This window comes from Hipposideros armiger, unplaced genomic scaffold, assembly GCF_001890085.2.
Source record: "Hipposideros armiger isolate ML-2016 unplaced genomic scaffold, ASM189008v1 scaffold_322, whole genome shotgun sequence".
NCBI classification, from domain to species: domain Eukaryota; kingdom Metazoa; phylum Chordata; class Mammalia; order Chiroptera; family Hipposideridae; genus Hipposideros; species Hipposideros armiger.
In genome coordinates, this window is record NW_017731672.1 from 108,835 (window position 1) to 130,928 (window position 22,094).

Sequence of the window (22,094 nt, forward strand, 5' to 3'; positions counted from 1 at the left end):
GTTGCGTTGATATTTATAAAAATAGAAGGCTTCTAAATTTACGCTGCTGTGATCATTAGTAACAGGAACACTTTGAATTGGTCAGTGAGATTATTTCAGAAATAAAATTGGTTGCAATTTAAAAAGAGGAATTAAAGTCAATGAGATAATGAGTATGCAAATCATTTGCAAACTAGAGTACTGTGCAAGCAGAATGTATTATTACTCATAAGCATAAAGACATGTAAGCATGGTATCGAGGACATACTTTACATGTCATTAATATACTTACAATGTATAGGGAAATGGTGTTCATGACAATTCAGTTAGCCAGAGAAGACTTGAAGAATAAAAACACCTTGCAATGCTGGGGTTGAGGTAAGGGCCTTCAAAGGTCAGTGTGGATGTTGGACGACTAGGAATTTGACTGAATTTAAGATCACAGCGTCATTTTGAACCCTCTTATCTTTCATTATCCACCTCCCATCTCCACCTCCCCTACCCCCAAACAATAGAAGCAGGGTGACTAGATTAAGAAGTAGCAACTATAATCTTAGAATTCTAGACATTTAGAGCTAGAAAAAGTCTTAGAGATCATCCAATAATGCAATACTCCTCAATGTCATTTCTGATAGATTAGCTTTATGGGATGCCATGTGAAAAGGATTCTGTGTCCCAGAGTTTGGGAAAAACTGTACACTGGTCTTCCATTACTGGATTACCCATAGGCAAACTAAGCATGCAGTTAAGGCACCAACAAAAAAGTGTATCCAATAAAAAAAAATGTTTTTGAAAGAATATAATCTTTTAAATTAGTATCAAAGTCACCATCATGTTGACCACAAAAATTTTTGTTTGCGTTCTTTAATAATATGTTAAATAAAAAACAAAACTCTTAGAATTCCAAAGGGCAGCACACACTATTCTTTCGGGAACATTTGAAATATTTGTCAGGCCCTCTAAGAGGTCATAGTCATTAGCATTTTAATAGCTTTAAAGAGAACTGCAATTAAGAAAGTATTTCACTTAGGCTAAAGCAGTGTTTCCCAACAATGCTTTTGACCACCCCATCCCCACCCTAACGCCAGAGAATGGTGATAAATGATCTCTCTCACCACTAGAGACCTAATTTACACTCTGGAGAACAATCTAATCTCTCACTTTAAAGAAGAGGGAAAGGAGGTTCCAAAAGGTTGAGTGACAACTAGTAAGTGACACAGGTGGAATTTGAATCAAGGGCTTTTGATTTTGCATCTTAGACTTTAACTTTGAAGACTCATACTTTCAAGCCCTCCTTATTTTTTATTATTATTAGTTTCAGGTGTACAAAACAATGCAATAGTTATACTTTTCACCCCTCACAAAGTGACAACCCCCTTCCCCAATCCACTGCCCGCCCCCCCACACCCCCTTATTTTTAAGATTTCCTAAATAGCACAAAGAAAAACTGTTAACTTAAGCAGGAATTGGAATTTCCATAGGACTTCCAAAATAAACCACAGGTATCATTTCCACCTTTTGGGATAAGAGTCCAGAGTCCCTTTGCATTAATAACTCTTAACAATAGAAGAACAAAAAGCATGAGTACAAATTGTGAAGACCTGCTTTTTAGTGGAATTTGGAATATGAAAATATTTGCTGACAGAGATCTCAAATATATCGTATTCATATGCACATCATTTATATTTCTCAAACTTTTATCTGTCAACCTTCTGTTGTGATATTTCTAATTTACTTTGGAATACCTTTAGTATAGACATTCTGATGTTAAATTATGTGTGATGGGTTAAGCTACTTTTTAGGGGCACTCAACTATCCAATTCAGAATTTCACACCCCATAGGAGGTCAGCTATCATTTAATGAGAAAGGCCATAGGTTTGTACAAGTCCTTTAAACTATTCATATATCAATTAGCATCATGAATGTTAGAAATAGGTTGCCTGATGAATGTAGGGGCATGCCAATTGGCATAATAATGCTGGAAATGAGCCGCCATTTGTAAAATTTGGAGTACACAAGATAATGTGAATTGGCGAAAGTATTGTAGAGATAGTCACCACTCTAAATGAACAAGAAAGATAGGTGTAGAGAATGATGTAGAGAAATTTGTAGCCTATAACTTTAGGGATTCTGCTTGTGACTTGACCTCAAAACAAGGCTGTAAAATAGACTTCTGGTAGCTTCATAAAGATAACATAGCCTTACCGCTAGAAAATGGTCAAATCTAACCTGAGCGAATTTTTCATGGTAAGAGTGTTCAGGTTACTTAAAAGAACAGAGCTGGGACTATATCAGGTGAGTACAGAGCAAGCTGTACAAATTGTTGTGTGCCTCCTCTCTAATAAATGCTTCTTTAATATGTTTGTATGTCTCTGTGGGTGCTCTTGCATTCCTAAACTTTCCCCAGTGATAGTTACATAAGAAAACAAGCTCTGGTGTTTAGATGACCCATATGGTTCTGAAGAATCTCATGTCTTACTGTTGGGCTGTCGGAAAAGTCGTGATGCATTTTTCCAACAAAAAACATAGAAAAAAATATGTCATGACTTTTCCGACAACCTAATATATGACATAGGTCAGCTTCCCTTGGCTGAAATTGATAAAAACTTGGATAGGATCCCATGAATTTACTCCTTTAAAAAAAATTTTCAGAAGTGATTGTCATTTACCAATTTATTTGACAGGATATTGTCTTGGTTTTCATTCAATGTTTTATTGTTGTTGTTTCAAGTCAAAAGTTCCTAGTACTTTGTAGCATGTTAAAGAGAGGAAGTTGAGAATATAAACAGGACCTGTTAAAAAATTTCTCCAGGTTTAAACAAATATCCGCAAGGCAATGCAAATGGTTTTCACATGTCACACATTTGAAATGTTCCATGTTCCAGGGTGCTTTCATCTCTGTCATGTTGCAGCAACAAGCATGCCCTGTGGAACATCCTGTAACATACATTCCTGCATGAGTGTAAAAAAAAATTCCTTCAAACAAAGAAAGCCCTTACCATGATTTTTACCCCTATGAAGACATGGGATGGAGGATTTCTATTGTTGATATTGGTTAGACAGTTTTAAACACATTTGAACACAAAGTTTTATGTCGTTAGATTCAGACTTCCTCAACTCTTTCAAGGAATAAAGCTTCTTTGAATTAAATTCCTCCTGTTTCTCCACAAATCAGGCCCTCCTGATTTTATCTCATCTGTCTGTTAGTGGCGTCAATAACTCCACAGTTTTGCTTGGAATTTTAAAGTCCTGTTCTCCTATTTTTCTTACTCCAGTCTATCTCCCTAGCCCTTACCCTCACCATCTCACTTGCCACCATCTTGAAACAGGGCCCAGTTGGGACCCCCACAAAAGAGGCCTTGCAATGGCCCATGCATCACCTCTCCTGGCCCTAGAGCTTAACAATTGATCAACTCTCTCCCTGAGGTTTGAGCTTGGAATGTCCCCTGCTTTAGATAATTACTCCTGAGTTTAGAGTGTCCCCTGTCCAAGTTTCCTGCTTTAGATAATTACCCTGAAGCTCCTGCTTGCTTACTGATCACAATCTTTATGGCCTAGCATTCTTTCCAGGTTACTGTCATCACTGCTCCTGGGTCGATGCCCATGAAGGGGAGCCACATCGCCAGAGGGACAGCTCCATGCAGACCCCTGGAAGCATCATGTAGCCTCTGGAGGAATATCCAGATTTTTCTTTAAATACCCCAAGCCAGATTAAGAATGTGAAGGCAGTGTTTGGAGGTGTTAACCAGCTGCCTTCTCAGGCCCCCGGTGCTCTGATAACTCTTATTCTATGACCCGACTCCTGTGTCGGTCTATTGGCTGAGCAACGCAGGCAGCACTTGCCCCGGACTCCTTTGGCCTCCGGTTTGAATCTTTCTTTAGACTTTTTCCCCCTCTTGTCTGAACCATTGCAATAACAGGACTATTTCCATTGTTTCCAAATCCATTGTTTACTTCAACTGGAAGGTCATTCAAAGAACAAAGAAAATGCTGTTCAAGAACCTCAGCATGGCACCTGACATGAGAATCTGGGTCCATTGTGCCTTTCTACACCATTCTAATACTCTGCACCTACTTCCCATATTATTCTACCAGTGAGTTTTCCCACCTCTGGACATTGATCAAGATGTTACTTCCCCTGGACCATTGCTCCTTCCTGTAAGACCCAGTTCCAGTTGTCACAACCTCCACCAAAGCTTACATACCAAGAAAATCTAAATGCATTCTCCTATTACTTACTACAGCACCTTAAAAAAAAAAAAAAGAGCCCTGTTCATTTTCTTCCTGGCAGTATACTTACCTTGTCTATGCGTAGGTATAATCCTGTGCTAGGTTGTAAACTTTTGGGGGCAGAGATCCTATCTCCTAGCATCATACCTGGCATAATATCAGGTACTAAAAATGAAACTGGGCCTAGGTGTGGATGTGGATGGGGAGACTCTTCCTAGAATCCATGCGAGGCCAAGATGCTCAATCTGGGTTAGAGGGAGGACTCCCCTCCCCACCACATCATACAATGACCATGGAAAGATAGGAACAACCCTGAGAATGAGCATCTCATTATGGGCTGACAAGTAGGGGGCAGCTAAGGTTGATTTAATCAGGCAGGGAGAGGAGGAGGTTCTGAACAATTGCAAGAGGGGAAATGTGTATCCTGAAAGCCATCCTTGAGACACATTTCCCTATACATAGCCTCCGTTGGTAAGAGTGATTGAAATGTAAATAAAATTCTGTCATTTCTTCTCTTTAATCTCTCCAAAGATTTTCTAGCTCACTTAGCATAAAACCAATAATAATTAATTACTCAACACAAAGGCAAGTATCCAAGGACCAAAGGCTCTTACAAAAGGTAACCTGTTTGACTTCATTCCCTACAGCTCTCCACGTTAGTCTGGCATATTCCAGCCTCAGGTTCCCGCTCTGGACCTTTGCATTTCTGTCTTCTGTCTAGAATGTTTTTTCTCCAAATCTCTCCAAGATTAACTTCTAATTAGCTTTCAGATCCTTTGAGAGACCTTCCTGATATCAAATCTTAGGTACCTACCCAGTCACGTTCTATTACAAGAAACTTGTTAAGCAGTCTGCTTTGAAATTTTACTTTTTATTATTTGCTGATTAGTTCATTGATTGTTTGTCTATTCTTAGTAGAAAATAAACCCTGAGTGCCATCTGCCTCTTTCATTGAACTTTCACTAGCATCTAGAATATGGTCTGTCACATAGTTGGCACTCAATCAATAATTGTTGATTGGATGAATGAAAGCATCATTTTCCTTTATCCAGGCTTCATTAAACTGTTAGCAAGGAGGGTCTCAGATCACTCATTTCTTCATTATGCTTTAAAACAGCCAAAGCCAGTTTCACCTACTCACCAAGCCTTGAAAAATGTTTTTGGCAAATGTAGCATTTTTCATCTCCCACCAGTGCCTCTCACTGTGCTTCCACATAGCCAATCTCTACTCCTTTCTCACATATGATCTGCTGAGCAGACTGAAAAAAAAAATTCCAGTATTCTTGGAACAGAGTGCCAGAGACTATAATATTGTTTGGTATATGCAAAAGTGATTCACACAGGCTATAGGTGAATTAACACACACACACACACACACACACACTGCTTTATTTACTATGGATCTTTTTGGAAAGCTATTGTGTAAGAATAATGATGATAACAGTACTAATACTACTACTGATAATGATAATACCTTATATTTATAAGGTTAAGTCATGTTCTTAGTACATTTAATTCTCAGGAATAACTTTAGAAGCTAAACCACACGTATCGGACTCCATTGCCATGATTAACCTTTCAGCAACAAACCGATCTTTATTTATTTATTTTATTTTTTACTTTTTTAGCTGAGTCATCCTGCTACCTATTGGCAGCTTAGCAGCAGCTCAGCTTGGGCCAGGCATCGAACTGCTATTGCTTAGAGCTCAAACTCTTGAGCGAGCTCTTAACCAGCTGAGCCACTCGGCTGGCCCATCAAACCGATCTTTAAATGTGCATTGAGGTTAAAGAGCAACGATGATCAAGAAATGGGGCAACATTATACAGACAGAAAGGCTCATTGGGAATTCTCTATTCACCGGGGCTTTGATTGTTATCTACCAAGTATAGAATAGTTTGCATGACAAGACATTTGTACGTGGACTGAACTTTGTTAATTCCTTTGGTTTCAATCAAAACCTTTCAAATTTTCATCTATATAATTACTCAACACAAAGCCAACTTAGATCTTACTCAATGTTGTTTTATATTTTACAATACCCTTTTTCATGAATTATTTCACTGGGTGTTCAAAGCAACCTTGTACATGGAGTGTTACTGTTTTTATTTAAGAATGAGAAAACTGAGACCAAAATGCAGGCTCACTATTTGGTTTCAAGTGGGAATATTGGAATTTTTCCAAAATCTGTATGGTAGATTTTTTTTTTTTAAAGTGCTACAATGCTCCTTTCTGCATCTAAACCATTTGGTGGTGAATGCCTACATCAACCCTTGGCTTGGCCATGTACTTGCTTTATCCAAAGGGGCAGAATAAATGAGTCAGAAACAATTGAAAATGGCAGTCATTTGGGCTTACTTTTTTGTTTTTCTCCAAATTCTGAGACTTCCATGTGAATAAGCCTTCTGGATGATCAAAAACACGTGGCTCAGTCACTCTCTCACTCAACCAACAGCCAAACAACACCCAGAAGCAGAGCTGCAAAAATGACCAGCAGCCGTCCCCAGGTGCTTGAGCAAGTCCAGTCAACACCGGAAGACCTAGTCACCAGCTCAAATCACCAACCCACATAATCATGAACTAAATAAATGCTTGTCACTAAGTTTGAGATGGTCTGTACTGCAGCAAAAGCTAACAGATACAACACGAGAGAGTCAAGTCAAGATGGCTGCTCTTGATGGAAAGAGCTTAGTGTAGCCCGCACTTACTTAGACTGTGGGTAGGGATATGCAGATGCATGTTCATTGGACGTGTCCACTGCTATTTGTTGTTGCTGACCACTGGTGTCCTGGGATGAAGGTGCCACTGTCTGGGGAGAGGTATCAGCAACAACACCCTAAGGAGGCAGATAAGAACACAAAAGCCTTATTGACTTCATCAAAGAACCCTCTTCCAGATGGACTGTAGAGAACACCCCTCTTCTATCTGGCTCGAGTAAAATTTCACTCTGCTGCATGAAGCCACAATAAGTACTCAAAGAAACATTACAGAGCCCATCTGGATAAGGGCTGAGAAATTCACCTCAATGTGCAACTAAGAAGCCTTGCCATCATATGTCCTTGGAGAAAATGTTCAGAAAATCATTTTGCCCATACTTAGAACTTTTAAACCATAGTTGCATATAGCCATACTAAATAGTAATTTATTAATGAAAAAAAAATCAGGCAGGATTCCTACAAAAATTGTATACTCAAGCATTTTGCTGTGTAGTGAACTGTACCATGGCTATGTGATCTGGCAAAATAATGAACTCTTGACCTTAATAAAAATCTACATCAAAATTTGAAATTATTTTAAAAGGATGCTGCTAAGCAGGATTTCCCTTCAGAAATTTGATTTGTTTTCCACACATGAACTGGACTTCATTTGGAGGTTTCAGAAAAAGAAACAAACATCGTTCAATATGATTTGCTCCTGCCTGCACACTTTCATTCTCTTGTTCCTCACAGAGGCCAACAAAAACGAACTTCTGGGATTGGTCATTATTAAGGACATATGTTTGGTTCCCAGAGAGGCATGGGTACTTTTACTTGGTAGGTAGTAGGCCTAAGGAAGGCCTCTATCTGAAAATAGCCTCCAGGTTTTACTTTAGCTGGGGACACATGCGGTGATATTGGGTTTCAAATGTTTTTGGTTAACTCTCTGTCACTAAAGATCCTGCAATTACTCCTGAGATTTTGAAATTTTTCCCTACATATCTTTTTTCCCCCTCATATACTATTTAGTATTATGCATTTTTCTCTGAACCTCCCACCAGCATTTACTTGTAAGGATCTTGGTGAATTTTCAATGAGTGTTTTTACATAGAAAATGAATCAATGATTTTCCTTATAAGCATAAGTCAAGGAAATCTATCAGGGTGTACTTCTATTTTTCTTAATGAGAGACTTCTTTTTAAATCCTAGATTTAACTACAGTTAGACTGTTTCCAATATGCCACACTGGCAAATATGTCTCATAATTTTATAGTCATCAAAATTCTGTAGATAAGCATACACCTTTATTGTACCAATAGAGAAATGCAAATATGTGGCAGACATTTATGTTTTAAGTGCTTAGAATGTCCACATTTATAATTTTCTACTGACCTAATGCTTTTTTATAGCTAAATATAACAAAAAAAATGTGTTTTAATCACATAGTCTTAGAATTCTGAAAAGTCTATTAAAATCTGTTTAATACTGACATATTCTTTGGGACCCATAGTTCTGGACCACTAACATTTTAAAAATTGGACTTCTGTGGTTTTCTAAATTACATGATAGTGTCCTGTTAAACTGTGTTTCTCAAACCTTGGTAGCAGCAAATATTTGTCACACACCAAATGGACAAATGGATAAAAAGATGTATCTATACAACAAAATATTATTCAGTCATAAAAACGATGAAATATTGCCATTTGTGACAAAATGGATAGATTTTGAGGGTACTATGCTAAACGAAAGAAGTCAGAAGAAAAAGGACAAAAAAAGTATCATTTCCATAACATAGAACAAAACAGAAATAAATGAACAAACAAAAACAAACTCATAGATAACAGACAACAGATTGGGGGTTACCAGAGGGAAAGTGGGGTGGGGGGAGAAAAAGGGGTCAACTGTATGGTGATGGATGGAAACTAGACTTTTGTGGTAAGCATATGGTGTACACAGATGTTGAATTATAATGTTGCATATCTGAAACTTACATAATATTATACACCACTGATACCTCAATAAAAAAATGCAAATTCTGACTCAGTAGGTCTGGGTGGTGTCTGAGAGTTTGCATTTTCTAACAAGCTCCCCAGTGATGCTGATAATACTGGTCCAGGAACCACTCTGAGTAACAAGGCACTAGAGGACAAGCTTATTCAAATACTCGTAGGTACAATCTTTTTCCCTCTCCCTGTTTATGAGTATTTGTTGTGAACATTTGATGGGGTAATGATTTGGTCTCTGCTCTGTTCTCTAAATATGAGAACGACATTTCTTTTATACCCTCCTAGCAAATTAGCTATCTATGTGTAATACAAAACATGTGTCCGTGAAAAGGTACATACTTTCACTTACTGAGACTGCGACTTCAAAGTTTAGAGCAACACAAAAATCACATATAAGGATTCCTTGGTTTACAGGACCACAGTGTATGTGTCTGAGATGGCTCTCTCCTACCCTCTTTCTACAAGACAGAGGCAGACTTACTTCAATAGAAACAGCTGTCGGAGGCACAGGCGTGTACTGGGGAATGTAGGTCCCTTGCATAGGAGCGGCAGCAGTCATATACTAGAGGGAATCAAAGAAAAATGCACGTGAACTTGGGATTGCAACCAACGAGAAAAGTAGATATCACATGAAACTGTCACAGATATGTGGCCCATGGCCAGTGCATGATTAAAGTTAAACTCTATTTTGACCCAAAATAAGGCAGTTCCTATCAGCATAGAATGACCTTTGTTTACTGATTCAGTACCAACAGCAGCCCAACTCCATGGCATCAGTACTCGCCAACTGACCACCATCCCCTCACTTTGTCTTTTTCAATGTTCTATATCAGATCTCAAACATTTCACTTCCATATCTAAAATGTGAACTTCCAGAGGGCAGGGATGATGTCTGGTTTCTTTTTTCTCCATTTTATGGCTGGCACATAGTAGGCTCTCAACAAACTATTTGTTGAATGAATGAATCATATTGTTAGTAATGGATTCTTTTCTAACTCAAAATAATAGAGTAATAATGCAAAAAATACTTATGCAGCAATCAGAATTGGCAAATGTCATCATTTTGTCATTTTCACATCATTTAAATATATATATACATATATATATATATATATACATATACATATACATTATATATATATATATATATATATATATATATATATATATATATATATATGAAATACAGTGTTGCAGAGAATGCTGAAGTCTCCTCTGTTCCCTTCACCCATTCCATTCCTAAGTTGCTGTCAGTATTCCCTTTTCAAATCCTTGAATTCTCCAAATTTTCTTCACTCGGATAAAGAATGAAACATTTCAATCATTTTTTTCACTAAGTGGTAGCATTCGGTAAAATACATATTGGGGATAACATGTATTTTTCCAATGAAGAAAGGGAGCCTCAGGAAAATTACATGCTCACCTATCTCAACAGAAAGTATGACCCATATTCCCATTTCTAATACACATTCCCCCTGCAAATTCAAAGCTCTAATCTTTGGAAATGGAATTTTCTATAGAATCAACTATGTTTCTGAGCTTGATCAACATCACACAACTTTAGAAACAGAATCATCTAATGAAGACAAGATTTCTCAAGTCATAAAGGTTAGAGAAAGGATTGTTATGGAAAATCACAAGCCTCTGAATTTTTATGCTTCTAAATTTGCGGAGTTCAAAAATTAAGGCTGTGAATAAATACGCAAAACCAAAATGACTGTTTTATGTATCTTGGCACTTTCAGTATCCAAGAGGCGTGATGATTCTGAATCAAGGGAACTATTTGAATGGAGACTAGCTCATCAGTTGTTCAATATTTGTGGGAAATTATAAAGAAACTTTGAAATTCATCTTCATCCTAAACTAAGCACTGTCCTACTATTTACTAAAAGTAGAGACAGCCATAGTGAAACAACCTCAAATCAAACAAATCAAACTGTTGTCTGTAATCCATGTGTTGTTACTAACAACAACTGAGTACAATTTATTTGTATTTTATTTTTTTAGCTGAGCCACCCTGTCACCTGTTGGCAGCTCAGCAGCAGCTCAGCTTGGGCCGGGAATCGAACCAATGACCCTGTTGCTCAGAGCTCACACTCTTGAGCAAGCTCTTAACCAACTGAGCCAATCAGCTGGCTCCAACTGAGTACAATTTATATCTATATTAAACCATCTTGTAACTTGAACCAAAAGCCATTGCTTGAAAGACCTGCTGATATTGCTAATTTAGCTTTATAGTTGAAAATTTTCAGAGATTTCTGTGCCCTGTCCTCTGGATTCTCACAGCACTCACCACTCTTCTAGTAAAATTGTCCAGGTAATATCATCTCTTTAAAGACATGGGCCCGAGTTTTACTTGTTTCTGCATCTTCTGACACACCACGCAATGCCTGGTTCTCAATAAGTTATTGTTCAATGGCTGAACAAAAGGATGTGAGATGAAAGTCTTCAGTTTCTAATGACAAATTTTGCATGCCTCTTAGCCATTGATAATTCTGAGCTCATTATAGATATTAGTTTCACCACTCCCACAATGTATTTATATAATGTTTCAATAATTACTTTAGCCAACTTATTGTCCTTGTGTCTAAGTAGATAATGAGTATTCAGGTATCTCATTGCTATCAGTTTTTAAAATAAGTACAGAACTCTGGAGTCACATTTTGCCAAATATTATTTTGCATCTGGAGCCCTACAGCAGGTGTCTGCATTGCCAACAAAACTGCTCTAGAGAGTACGTATGTTGGGAATAACAGTCCCCTGACTATTTCAGACAGGTGGCCTGCCTGTGTTATATAGGTTTTAAATATCCTTTGTTTTAGTATTCCCTACAATGTGTTTTTTTAGAATGCTCGCCCTCCAGAGAAGAAAGCTCTCTGTGTTCCAATGCATTTGAGCAATATTGCATAATATATTCTCTTCTTTGATATTGACATTTCACATAAAACTCTGAGAAATCATATTTTGCCGAAGCCTAGTTAAAGATGATTAAATCAGCATTTCTAAATTTTTCTTTGTAGGACTTAATATTTTTGCTGAGAACTAGAGCTCTGAAGAACATACTTTGGAAATTGTTTCTTTAATTAAATCTCAAAAATCCTTGTAGATTTGTAGCAAGTGGGAATGTATTTTTACCAACTATGAATTTATCGAAGCACAGAGTTGATACTGTTGTGGCTCATGTTCACCTTTTGGTCACGATTTTTGAAGAATTATAATACGCTCGAGAAAGGATAATCTATCACAGATTGGGGTATTTTCTATTCCAGAGTTAGCAGTTCTAAACTTTGCCACTGGGCCTAATAAGTGAGTATGTGTATGTGTTTCCTCTGCCTAAGACGATGATGATGATGATATCACTGGTACCCATTTTCGGGACGCGACTTTGATCCATTCCTGCTCCACCATCTGTGTCTCTAAAGAGGCGTTTCTAGGAACTAGATTTAAGAACATGGCCTGGGGCTACACAGAGCAATCTTCACTAGCTCACACGAGAATCCAACTCATGTTTAGGCCTCTCATGCCAAACTATAGTTCCAGGCAATGTAGTTAATGAAAAGCATATTATGAACTTCTTAGCTAAGCTTCTTCAAAGGACTCTGAGTTACTCAAAACTTCATTTGTGTTTTGTTTAGTAAAACTGAAACAGTAAACCTTCAGGACTCCTATGACATTCAATGAAGTTGTGAGCATGACCTAAACTGAACTGCTTAAGGTGTAAAGTCATACTCATCTTCTCTTTAGAATAACACTGTGCATTAGGTAGGAATGGCTCACCCATTTTACAGATTGAGAAACTGAGACATATAATAGGAGTAAACGCCAGTTCTTCTGACCCATAATTCAGCCCATTTTTCAGGCTAATTCATTACCTTTGAAATTAAGTAAATAAGGTCTTAAAAACTTCCTTTTGATCAATCCCATGTGATATAAATATCTTCATTATTTTAAATTAATGGGCTTTAAAAACTGAAGTTCCAATTAAGAAATATAGAATAACGTGCCTTTTATTAACATTTTGTCATTTAATTTCCATACATTTTTAAATTTTACTTTATACTCTGAATCCCTAATTTTCTTTTATGAAGGTTAACACATATGATTAACTTATTTGATAACTTAACTTGCTTTTATGCTGCCCTTCCAAGGAGAACCAGTAGAAATTTTATAATTAAATGAGGCACCTGAATTCAGTGTGTTACGTGTGTATCTTTTAACAAAGAAAATCTTTCTGGATGCTTTTTTCTTTCTTTTGTCATGGAAAAACTAATAAACAGAGCTTGAGAAAGTTGTTTGAAAATTAGGAATAGACACTTATTTTAAAAAGCCGATGATGCTGTGAAGTTTTATACCCCGTAAGACTATGGATAAACTTTTGTAATAAAACGCTTCCATAGTAGATATACATTTTCTAGGGCAAAGCCTCAAGAAGTGATAGCCTTGTAAAATGAGGAGAAAGTACTTACAGGAAATGGCTACAGCCAGGTATAAGACCAACTCTCAGCTTTAGGTAATTGGTGACAAATAACTCTAAACTTTCTCTGCAAGCACAGAGTTTGATTTCCTTAAGAGCACAGATAAACTACAGTCAGACTTAATAATCCAGACTGCACAAAAGATTGCTTAGATCTGGGTGCCTCAGAGGCTGCTTTCATTTTCTCCAGCTAGCAAATGACATAGAATTAAGAGAAGGACCTGTGATATAAAAAACCTGCCCCTTTGATTTGATAAATCCCTGTGGATTACTTATTAAAAGCATAACAAGAGTGGATGTACACCCTTTAAGTTGATTCTTTTACTGGTATTTCTCAAAAACTAGAAAAAAATCTACCATGATTCTTTCATGAGTACAGATTATTTTGTATTGTTTTTGATACGATGATTGATGGGAACCACATTACAATGAGATGATATAGATAAAAGGAATACGTCCATGCAATATTTGCTTGTATTTTGCAGCTCAAAGTTTGACATTAATGAATACACTTTATGTTTTGGTAAACAACTTGATGCTTTTACATATTCTGAAATTACCAAATTTTCACATATAAGTATGTAGGAGACCTGAATAGCCATTTTCAAACCCACAGAATAAATTTCAAACTCCATCACTTGTTCCAAGAAGTCTAGACACTGCATCACCAAGGCAGTTACATAAGGAGAGGGAGAAAAATGGTGAAACTGGAGAAGAGTTGTGTTTTTGCCTATTTAAGTCAGGACAAACTGTTTCTGTTACGGGGAATTGTTGATTATTTCCAAGGAAACAAAGACAGAAAACTCTACAGTTCTAGTTTTGGATTTACTTTCTGTTCCCCCACCAAAGCAAAACAAATCAAAAATGTTTTATATATTTTTTGCAAGAAAACTTGTCATTTTAATTATTTCTAGAGCAAAAGACTGGCAAGTGAGTGCCAATGTTTCAATTTTGGGAATTTCCTAAAATAATTCATTAAACTGGCTCATTTGGAGTTATCATTCTAGTAGTTTGATTGTCAATTGGCGCTTTTAGTCCTTATGGTTAAATTCATAAATCTGCCTAACAAATTGCAGCAAGGAAAGTCAAACCCAGGTCCTATCAAATCCAGTAAGTCCATGAGAAGTGTAACCCTAGGGAGAAAGAATAGGGCCACACAGGGAGAGACGGGGGGCAGGGAGAAGAGAGGAGGGAGGAGAGAGCACTCTTAAGAAAAGGTTCAGCCACCAGACCCACCAGAACTAGATGTCGGTGGCTGAGAAATGACACAGGACGCCACCTGCTCCCTCAGAGTAACTTGAGTTAATTATAATGGACTCTAATATTATCAGCATTGCGGTTAGAGAAAATCTTCACCCCTGTGTTGCCATGACAGTTCCCACAAGGACCACATGAGGACAAGAGAAGCCCACCTCCCCCTGGGAAGGAGTGGTCAGTGAGGATCCGCCTAGGAATGCCTACAACACCACCCCTAAGTCTTGAATATTTTGTGCCCTAATTTTGACAATAACACATTTCTAGGATTTTTTGTTCTTCAGGGCAATCGCTCTTCTCCTGACCTGCCCACTCCCACTATTTTGGGAGTGTACAATCCTCTTCCCCTTTTAGTAAATCCACTGCTTGCTTGGCTTATTTGGTGCATCCTTGAAATCTTTCCTGTGGTATCAACCAATCACCTGTTTTGCGGCAACAGAAGGATATAGGCAAGTTTTGATAATGCACCTCAGAAAGGAAGTAGAGCAGAGAAAGCATCAATTGTGATAGATGAGGCTAACAGAATGCAATGTGATTTACTTTCAAGATCATCTAGGACCAAGTTTCTTTTAATAAAGGATGTCTGAGGACATAGGGAACGACCTGAGTTATGATTCGTCAGGGCCGGGGGAGTGGTGCAGTGTACCTCAGGTAGAGGTATTCTATAGTTTTGAGGGCATATTTCTTGGATTTCTGAAACTGCAATACCTGAATTTGGGATGGCAATTACGTATTATTTCCCATGCTAGCTTAGACTACATAGTAATAGTGGCCTGGAGTATAATTCTAAGAATGCCTTCTAAGTCTTAATGCCTCAGAATAAATGAGAGACTATCCATAGAGAAGAAGAGGGCTGGAGAGATTCTCCTTGATAGGAAAGGATGGTCACTAGGGTATGTATGGTAAGGCTGGACTCCTACCTGGACCCTATTCTTCAGTTCTTCCTATGTCCTTCCTATTTCTGCCAATGACATGTTGGAGAATGAAGTGGGATCGCTACCCGGAAGAGTAAGTGTATGTTTTCATAATGTTTTATGTTAGTATTAACTTATAAAGTAGACTATTTACTTTTTAAGGTACTAACATAGAAATAACAAAGTGGAGAGTTGTGAGTAATGGAAATAGCTATCTTTGAAGGGTAGGTGGAAGTGAATACAAATAGGAGCATATACTTCACACTCTAGGAGTAAAAACCCTCAAAAGAAGTCCAGTTAGTGGGCTTGATAGAAACAGGAGCCCAGAATTCTTAAGAGTACACGGCCTATATTATCCCACCTTGTTCCCCAGAATAATACTGAACATGACTCACAGAGAGGTGTGTGTTGAACTATTAAATAAAAACTACAGGTTGTCATTGTATTCTGAGATGCGGGCCATTTGCTGGTGGCATACAGCAAAGAGAGTAGCAAGAAAGACTCTTGGAGGTTATTCTCAGCTTGGAAACTTACAAAATCTCACCCCCTGCACAATAGTGCGTAGTAGCCATCCTCATGTGATCACAGGTTAAGGAGGCCTTCAATTTTGCAGAGAAAGAGAATTTCATGAATGTATTAGGAAAAAAACAAAGCCCATTAGGTTCAAAAGTGTGCATAGATCATTGTGGTAGCAGTGAAAATAAAAGATGACGCTATGGAGGGCCAGATGAGTGGCTCAGTTGGTTCAGATCTTGCTCAAGAGTGTGAGCTCTGAGCAACAGGGTCTCCAGTTCCATTCACGGCCCAAGCTGAGCTGCAGCTGAGCCACCAACAGGTGGCAGGATGGCTCAGCTAAAAAAAAAAAAAAAAGAAAAAGAAAAAAAAGATGATGCTATAGAAATATAGCTGATTAAGAAACTATATTTTAAAATTTGAACTTGAAACAACTCTATATAAACACCATGAATTCTCTCCTTTCCTCATTTTCTTTCTTTCTTTCCTATTTATTTATTTATTTATTTATTTATTTATTTATTTCAATAGGTAACAAAATCTAGAGAAAGATGGGACAGAGGAGAGATACAATGGATCACAAAGGCAACTCAGGAAATAAAGAAAAGTCAGATAAAAAAACTAAAAACTAATTGTATATCAGTTTTCAGAATGGAGGCAATTGTGAAAGCATATTTACAATGGAGTAGTAGGAATGAAAAACTCATTGGGTTCAATAGAGAATGGGAGGTGAGAATGTTGAAAAGGGAATAAGAGGATATTATGAACAACCTAATGCCTATAAATTTGACAACTTAGGTGAAATAAATTTTTTGAATAGCACAACTTAGCAAAACTGACACAAAAAGAAACAGAAAATCTGAATAGTTCTTTATCTACTACAGAAATTGAGTTAATAATCCAAAACCTACCCACAATAAAATCTTCAGCTTCAGTTGGATTTTCTGGTGGATTTTCCAAATATTTAAGAAATAAATAATGCCGATCTTACATAAATTCTTCCAGAGAAAAATAAAGAAGGAACACTTCCCAATTCATTTTACAAAGCTAGCATACTCCTTATACCAAAATTGACAAGGATATTACAAGAAGGAAAAACTATAGTCCAATATCGCTTATAAATATTTATATAAATTCCCTAAATAAAATTGTAGCCAAATCCACAAATCAGTAGGGCAGAAAAGCCAATTTTTAAAATGAGTTGGAATAATCTATTAATACACCCAATAACTTCAATGACTCTCCAGGGAAGTATGTTGAGAAAAAAATTCCAAAAGTTTATATACATTATGATCCCATATATAACATTTTTATATGGGAAAAAATTTTAAGTGGAAAACAGAGTTAGTGGTTGCAGAGATTAGGGATGGGGGTAGGGGAGTAATAGGAGAGCAGGTATGGTTATAAAAAGGTGACAGAAGGGATCCTTGTGATACTGAAACTGTTCAGTACCTTGACCGTTGTGGTGCATAATAATAATAAAAAAAATTTATAAAGGTAAAAAAGTGTATAGGGCTTAATACACACACAAATGAGTATAAGTAAAACTGGGCACATATGAATGAGAATTGTAGATTGTGTCAGTGTCAGTATCCAAAGGTATTATACTATGGTTTTGCAAAGTATTGAGGGAAATTGAAGCAATTCTACATGGGGTCTCTCCATTTATTTCTTACAAGTACATGTGAATCTATAATTATTTCAATAAAAAGTTCAATGAAAAGCAAAACAACTCAAGCACTTCTAGAAAGAGAATATCTTTCCAGAAGAGACATGCATGTGAATACATAACTTCACTCATTGTTCCTCAGGGAAATCAAGTTAACAGTATGATGCTATAACACTGCACTCCTACCGAAATGGCAAAAATGAAAAAGACTGACAATACAAAGTGATGGAGAGGATGCAGACAACAAGAATTCTCATACACTGCTTATAGGAGCATAAATTTGTACTTCTACTCTGTAAAACTATATGGCAGTGCCTAAGAAGCAGGATATTTATAGAAACTATCATTAATCCCACTCCTAGGTGTATGTACATTAACAGACATTCTTTCAAATATACAACTAGAGATATGTGCAAAATATTTAGAGAATTATTTATAATCGTTCCAAGCTAGAAATAACTTAAGTGTCCATCTACAGTACAATTAACAAATTATCATATATTATTTATACTGTATAATATAAAAAAACTTGCCCTACAAATACAAATGAATCTTACAGATATAATGTATTTTTTTAAGAAAATGGGGAATAAAAGACTTCACACTGTATGATTTCATTTACTTAAAGTTTAAAAACAAAACAAATCTGTGGTATAGAAGACAGGGTTGTGGGGAAAATACAAAGGGTGAGGACACAATAGAGGCGTCTGTAATAATAGGATTTTTTATATCTTGATCTAGGTGGCGGATACATACGTGTTTACAGTTTGTAAACTTTATTGAATTTTAACCTTTGAATTGTGCACTCTTCTGTACATATGTTATACCTCTATAAAATAGTTTACAAAAAGGAGAAAAATACCAACAGAGAAAAGGAAAGGTTGAACTTAGATGAGAGCAAGAAAAACTTCTTTAAACAGGACAGATTGAATGGATTCAGGCATGAGAAGGCTGGGAAATTTGTAAGGTGCCTATGTTCTTTTCTCCTTGCTTCTGTTTTTGAGTCAAGGTGTGAGGTGAAAGTGGGATGTGGTGGGTTTGGGAGAAGGTATGAAATCGTTGTTTTGAAGAGTGAGAGGGTGAATGGACCAGGATTCTGTAGTAAAGTTTCTAGATATGGCTGAGGGTCCATTTAAGTTGTGTAAGCACAAAATTACTGTGAAACGCGTCAGCATTGATGGCATGTTTTAATGTAGCCATATTCAGCTGTGCAGAGGAATACAGCAGACTGAGAACTGGATGCAAGAGGAGCAAAGTTTTACCAGGAGAGTATGAGGGAAGGAGGATGAGCAAGCGAGGTGAGAGCACATGAAAGAAAGTGGTTACAACGTTCTACTCTGAAATCTAAACCAGGCATACATGTGAGCAAATGAAGGGGAAATTGATATTGACAAAGTGGTAGGTAATAAACAGATAGGCAGTCTTAATGGTGTCAAAGAATTATTGCAGTAAGGGTCATTAAGGAAGTCTGTAGAAGGAAGGAGGTGGTAGAGAGTAGCATGTCTGAAATTGAGGGAATGTTTGAAATTGATTTGGAGTTGGTGCAGTGGTTGTTAACTGCAAATTACAAATTCTGGGATAAAGTAGAGAAAAGATCACCAGAAGTGAAGAACTCAGAAATAAGAGGCCAATGATGGGTATATCTGCTAAATTCACTTATAACAACATTCAATAAAATTTTATTAAGCTCTTATTATGTGCCAAATATTAGGTAAGCAAATACTATCATGTTAAAGCACGGATTGGGCAACAGGATTTGATACAGCCCATAAGGAACAGATTTTGTTAACTCATTGGGTATCCTGGAGAGTTCAGTTCTCCTTTCTGCTTTTACATATAAAAAGCTATTTAATTTTATGTATGATTCACTATTGCCACTCTTACATTTACCACAATACTCTGGAACAGAGGAGATAATTAAATCCTAGTGAGTTGATCTTTTATATTATTAATATTTTCTTGTGGTAGTCTTTCCATTTTGAGTTAAATTCCCTGCCTGATTATACCCTCCTTGTTGTTTCCTAACATTCTCTATTATTTTTGCACATTAGCAGGGTTTATTAATGGTAAAAAGTTAAAAAGTCTCTGTAAAGTGGTGACCTCTTCAAATGAGAGAGGCTGTTAAGATCAAATCAGCATTTATTTAAATCTGTCTCTAAACTTGAAAGCATCAAGCAGAAATCAGTTTAACAAATGACCTGACCTATTATCTATATAGTTCCTTCAGAAACTTATAGAACACACAGTCCAACAACTAATGTCCTCGGCCTCTTTGGGCTCATTTAATCTTTCCTCTAGGAGACCAGCCTTGCTTCTAAATTTTGGAATGAGAGACCTGAGGGGCTTCGTAAAAACAAAGATAGATAAGTGAGCTAGGAAGTCTTCGGTATGCCAGGAAGCTCTGTTGTTTTCTATTTTAGTTTGTGACTAAAGCATTCAATTGTGCTCCGTAAAGACGCTCCAGCCAAAGTGAAAGGAAACTCACCCAGGCTGCCACCCACAGTAAATTCCATTTCCACACAAACCATTTCCTCTCAGCCATCTGAGGCCCACATTCCATGAACACCAGTCATCCCAGAGGACTTGGGTAGACATACATCCCCACAGGATGAAATGTTGAGGGTACCCTTAACATGTCCTTTGAAAGAGTTCAGCCTCTATAAGAGCTATCAAACGTTTTTATTTAATGTGTTTTTTTTTTTCAGTTAAGAGACTTTCAGAGATAAAGCTTCACCTACTCAACCTGTTAGAATATTCATATTAGAGATTGACCTAAGATAGTTGGGGAGCAAAGGAAGGTAAGTAGGGAGGAAGAAGAGAGAAGAAAGAGAGATGGAGCTACATTCTAAATAAGGAAGAAAAAATAGATAGCAACAACAAATTGGAAACGGCAAGAATAGGACATAATGCTATTTGAGAAAAATACTTCTAAGAACGGTACGTATTTAGGGCGAAAAAAAAAGATTTCAATGGCACCACTCTTTGTAAGTGTATATAACTTTGGCAATACAAAAACACAGTGAAGCAGTTTCTTCCAGGCTACAGATATTCTTCTTGCCTCCAAGGATAAGTATGAAGAGTTCAAAGTAAAGAGTTAGGGCAAAAAAGATAGAAAAGACTGGAAGAAAATAAGACTTTCTGATGCCAGAGTCCAGATTCCACTCCCCGCCACAAGAATTGGAGAAACGTTTGTTTGATGACAACTGTCAAACAATGGAGAGACAAAGGATGGTATCTTGTGGGAAATTTCAATCCACTCTCACTGAGTTATTAAAAGTGCTGTGACTTACCATCATCTCACTTATGCTCGGCTATACCCAAATTTGCCAGCACACGGTGAAGGGCACTCCCTTGGTAATTTCCTTTCTCTGCGCCCTTTTTGTTTACACTGTGTTCTAACCTCTTTCTACCCACATACAACACACATCCAAAAGCTGTCTCTCTAAGTCCAAATGCCAAATTCCTGTAGGAAGCCTTCCTTTGGTCCTCGATTTGGAAGTGATAACTTTCTTTTATGCCATTCAACAGGTCTTTATCTGTACCTCTGCTAGTCAAACCACGGATACTCCTATAGGGACCATGTCTGATTCATCATCGTTAACAGTATGCATTTTTTTTAATGAATGATTGAATGATTGGTTGAATGAATGAATGAATAATTAAGCACTCTGGATGAAAAAAATCAAGCTGTATAGTTCACAGGAGTTAAGCAGTTGTTCACGGAAGAGCACAGAAATCCCAATCTTTTGTTTTTGACTTGTTGCCTGTGATGGTTAATTTTATGTGTCAACTTGACTGGGCTAAAGGATGCCCACACAGCTGGTAGAATATTATTTCTGAGTGTGTCTTTGAGGGTTTACTCTGGAAGAAATTAGCATTTGAATTGGGAGGCTGAGTAAAGAGCACCTTCACACCAGTGTGAGTGGACATCATCCAGTTCACCGAGGGCTTGAATTGAACAAAAAGTGGAGAAAGCGAATTCTTTCTATCTCTTCTTATGCTGCAACATCTGTTTTCTCGTGCCTGTTGACTTCAAAGCTCCTGGTTCTTGGGCCTTCAGGCTCCAGGACTTACACCAGTGGTCCCTGGTTTTCAGGGCCCAGACTGAGAGCTACCCAGTGGCTGCCCTGGTTGTCAGGCCTTCAGACTAGAACTGAATTATACCACCAGCTTTCCTGGTTCTTTCGTTTGCAGATGGCAGATTGTGGGACTTCTCGCCCTTCATAATTGCATGAGCCAATTCCTATAACAAATCTCTTTTATGTTTCTATCTACACATACTCTACTGGTTCTGTTTCTCTGGAGAACCCTGAATAATACAGTGCCTATGCCGTAAGTGAATTAGTGCACGAAATATGAT

At 37.3% G+C, this 22,094-nt stretch overlaps 1 protein-coding gene across 15 annotated transcripts in view; it reads right to left on the reverse strand.

Annotated features, from left to right (window-relative positions):
- Positions 1–22,094, reverse strand: part of RBMS3 (RNA binding motif single stranded interacting protein 3) — a 1,293,188-nt gene that overhangs the window by 7,514 nt on the left and 1,263,580 nt on the right. For 8 of the 15 annotated variants that reach the window (XM_019660623.1, XM_019660627.1, XM_019660622.1 and 5 more), the window contains 2 exons: positions 9,392–9,472; positions 6,917–7,044 (listed from right to left, as the gene is read on the reverse strand). In XM_019660623.1, coding sequence (XP_019516168.1) covers positions 6,917–7,044; positions 9,392–9,472 — 209 coding nt within the window. Of the gene's footprint in view, positions 1–6,912; positions 7,045–9,391; positions 9,473–22,094 lie in introns of those variants that run through there. The other 7 variants (XM_019660629.1, XM_019660625.1, XM_019660628.1 and 4 more) reach the window with 1 other exon arrangement.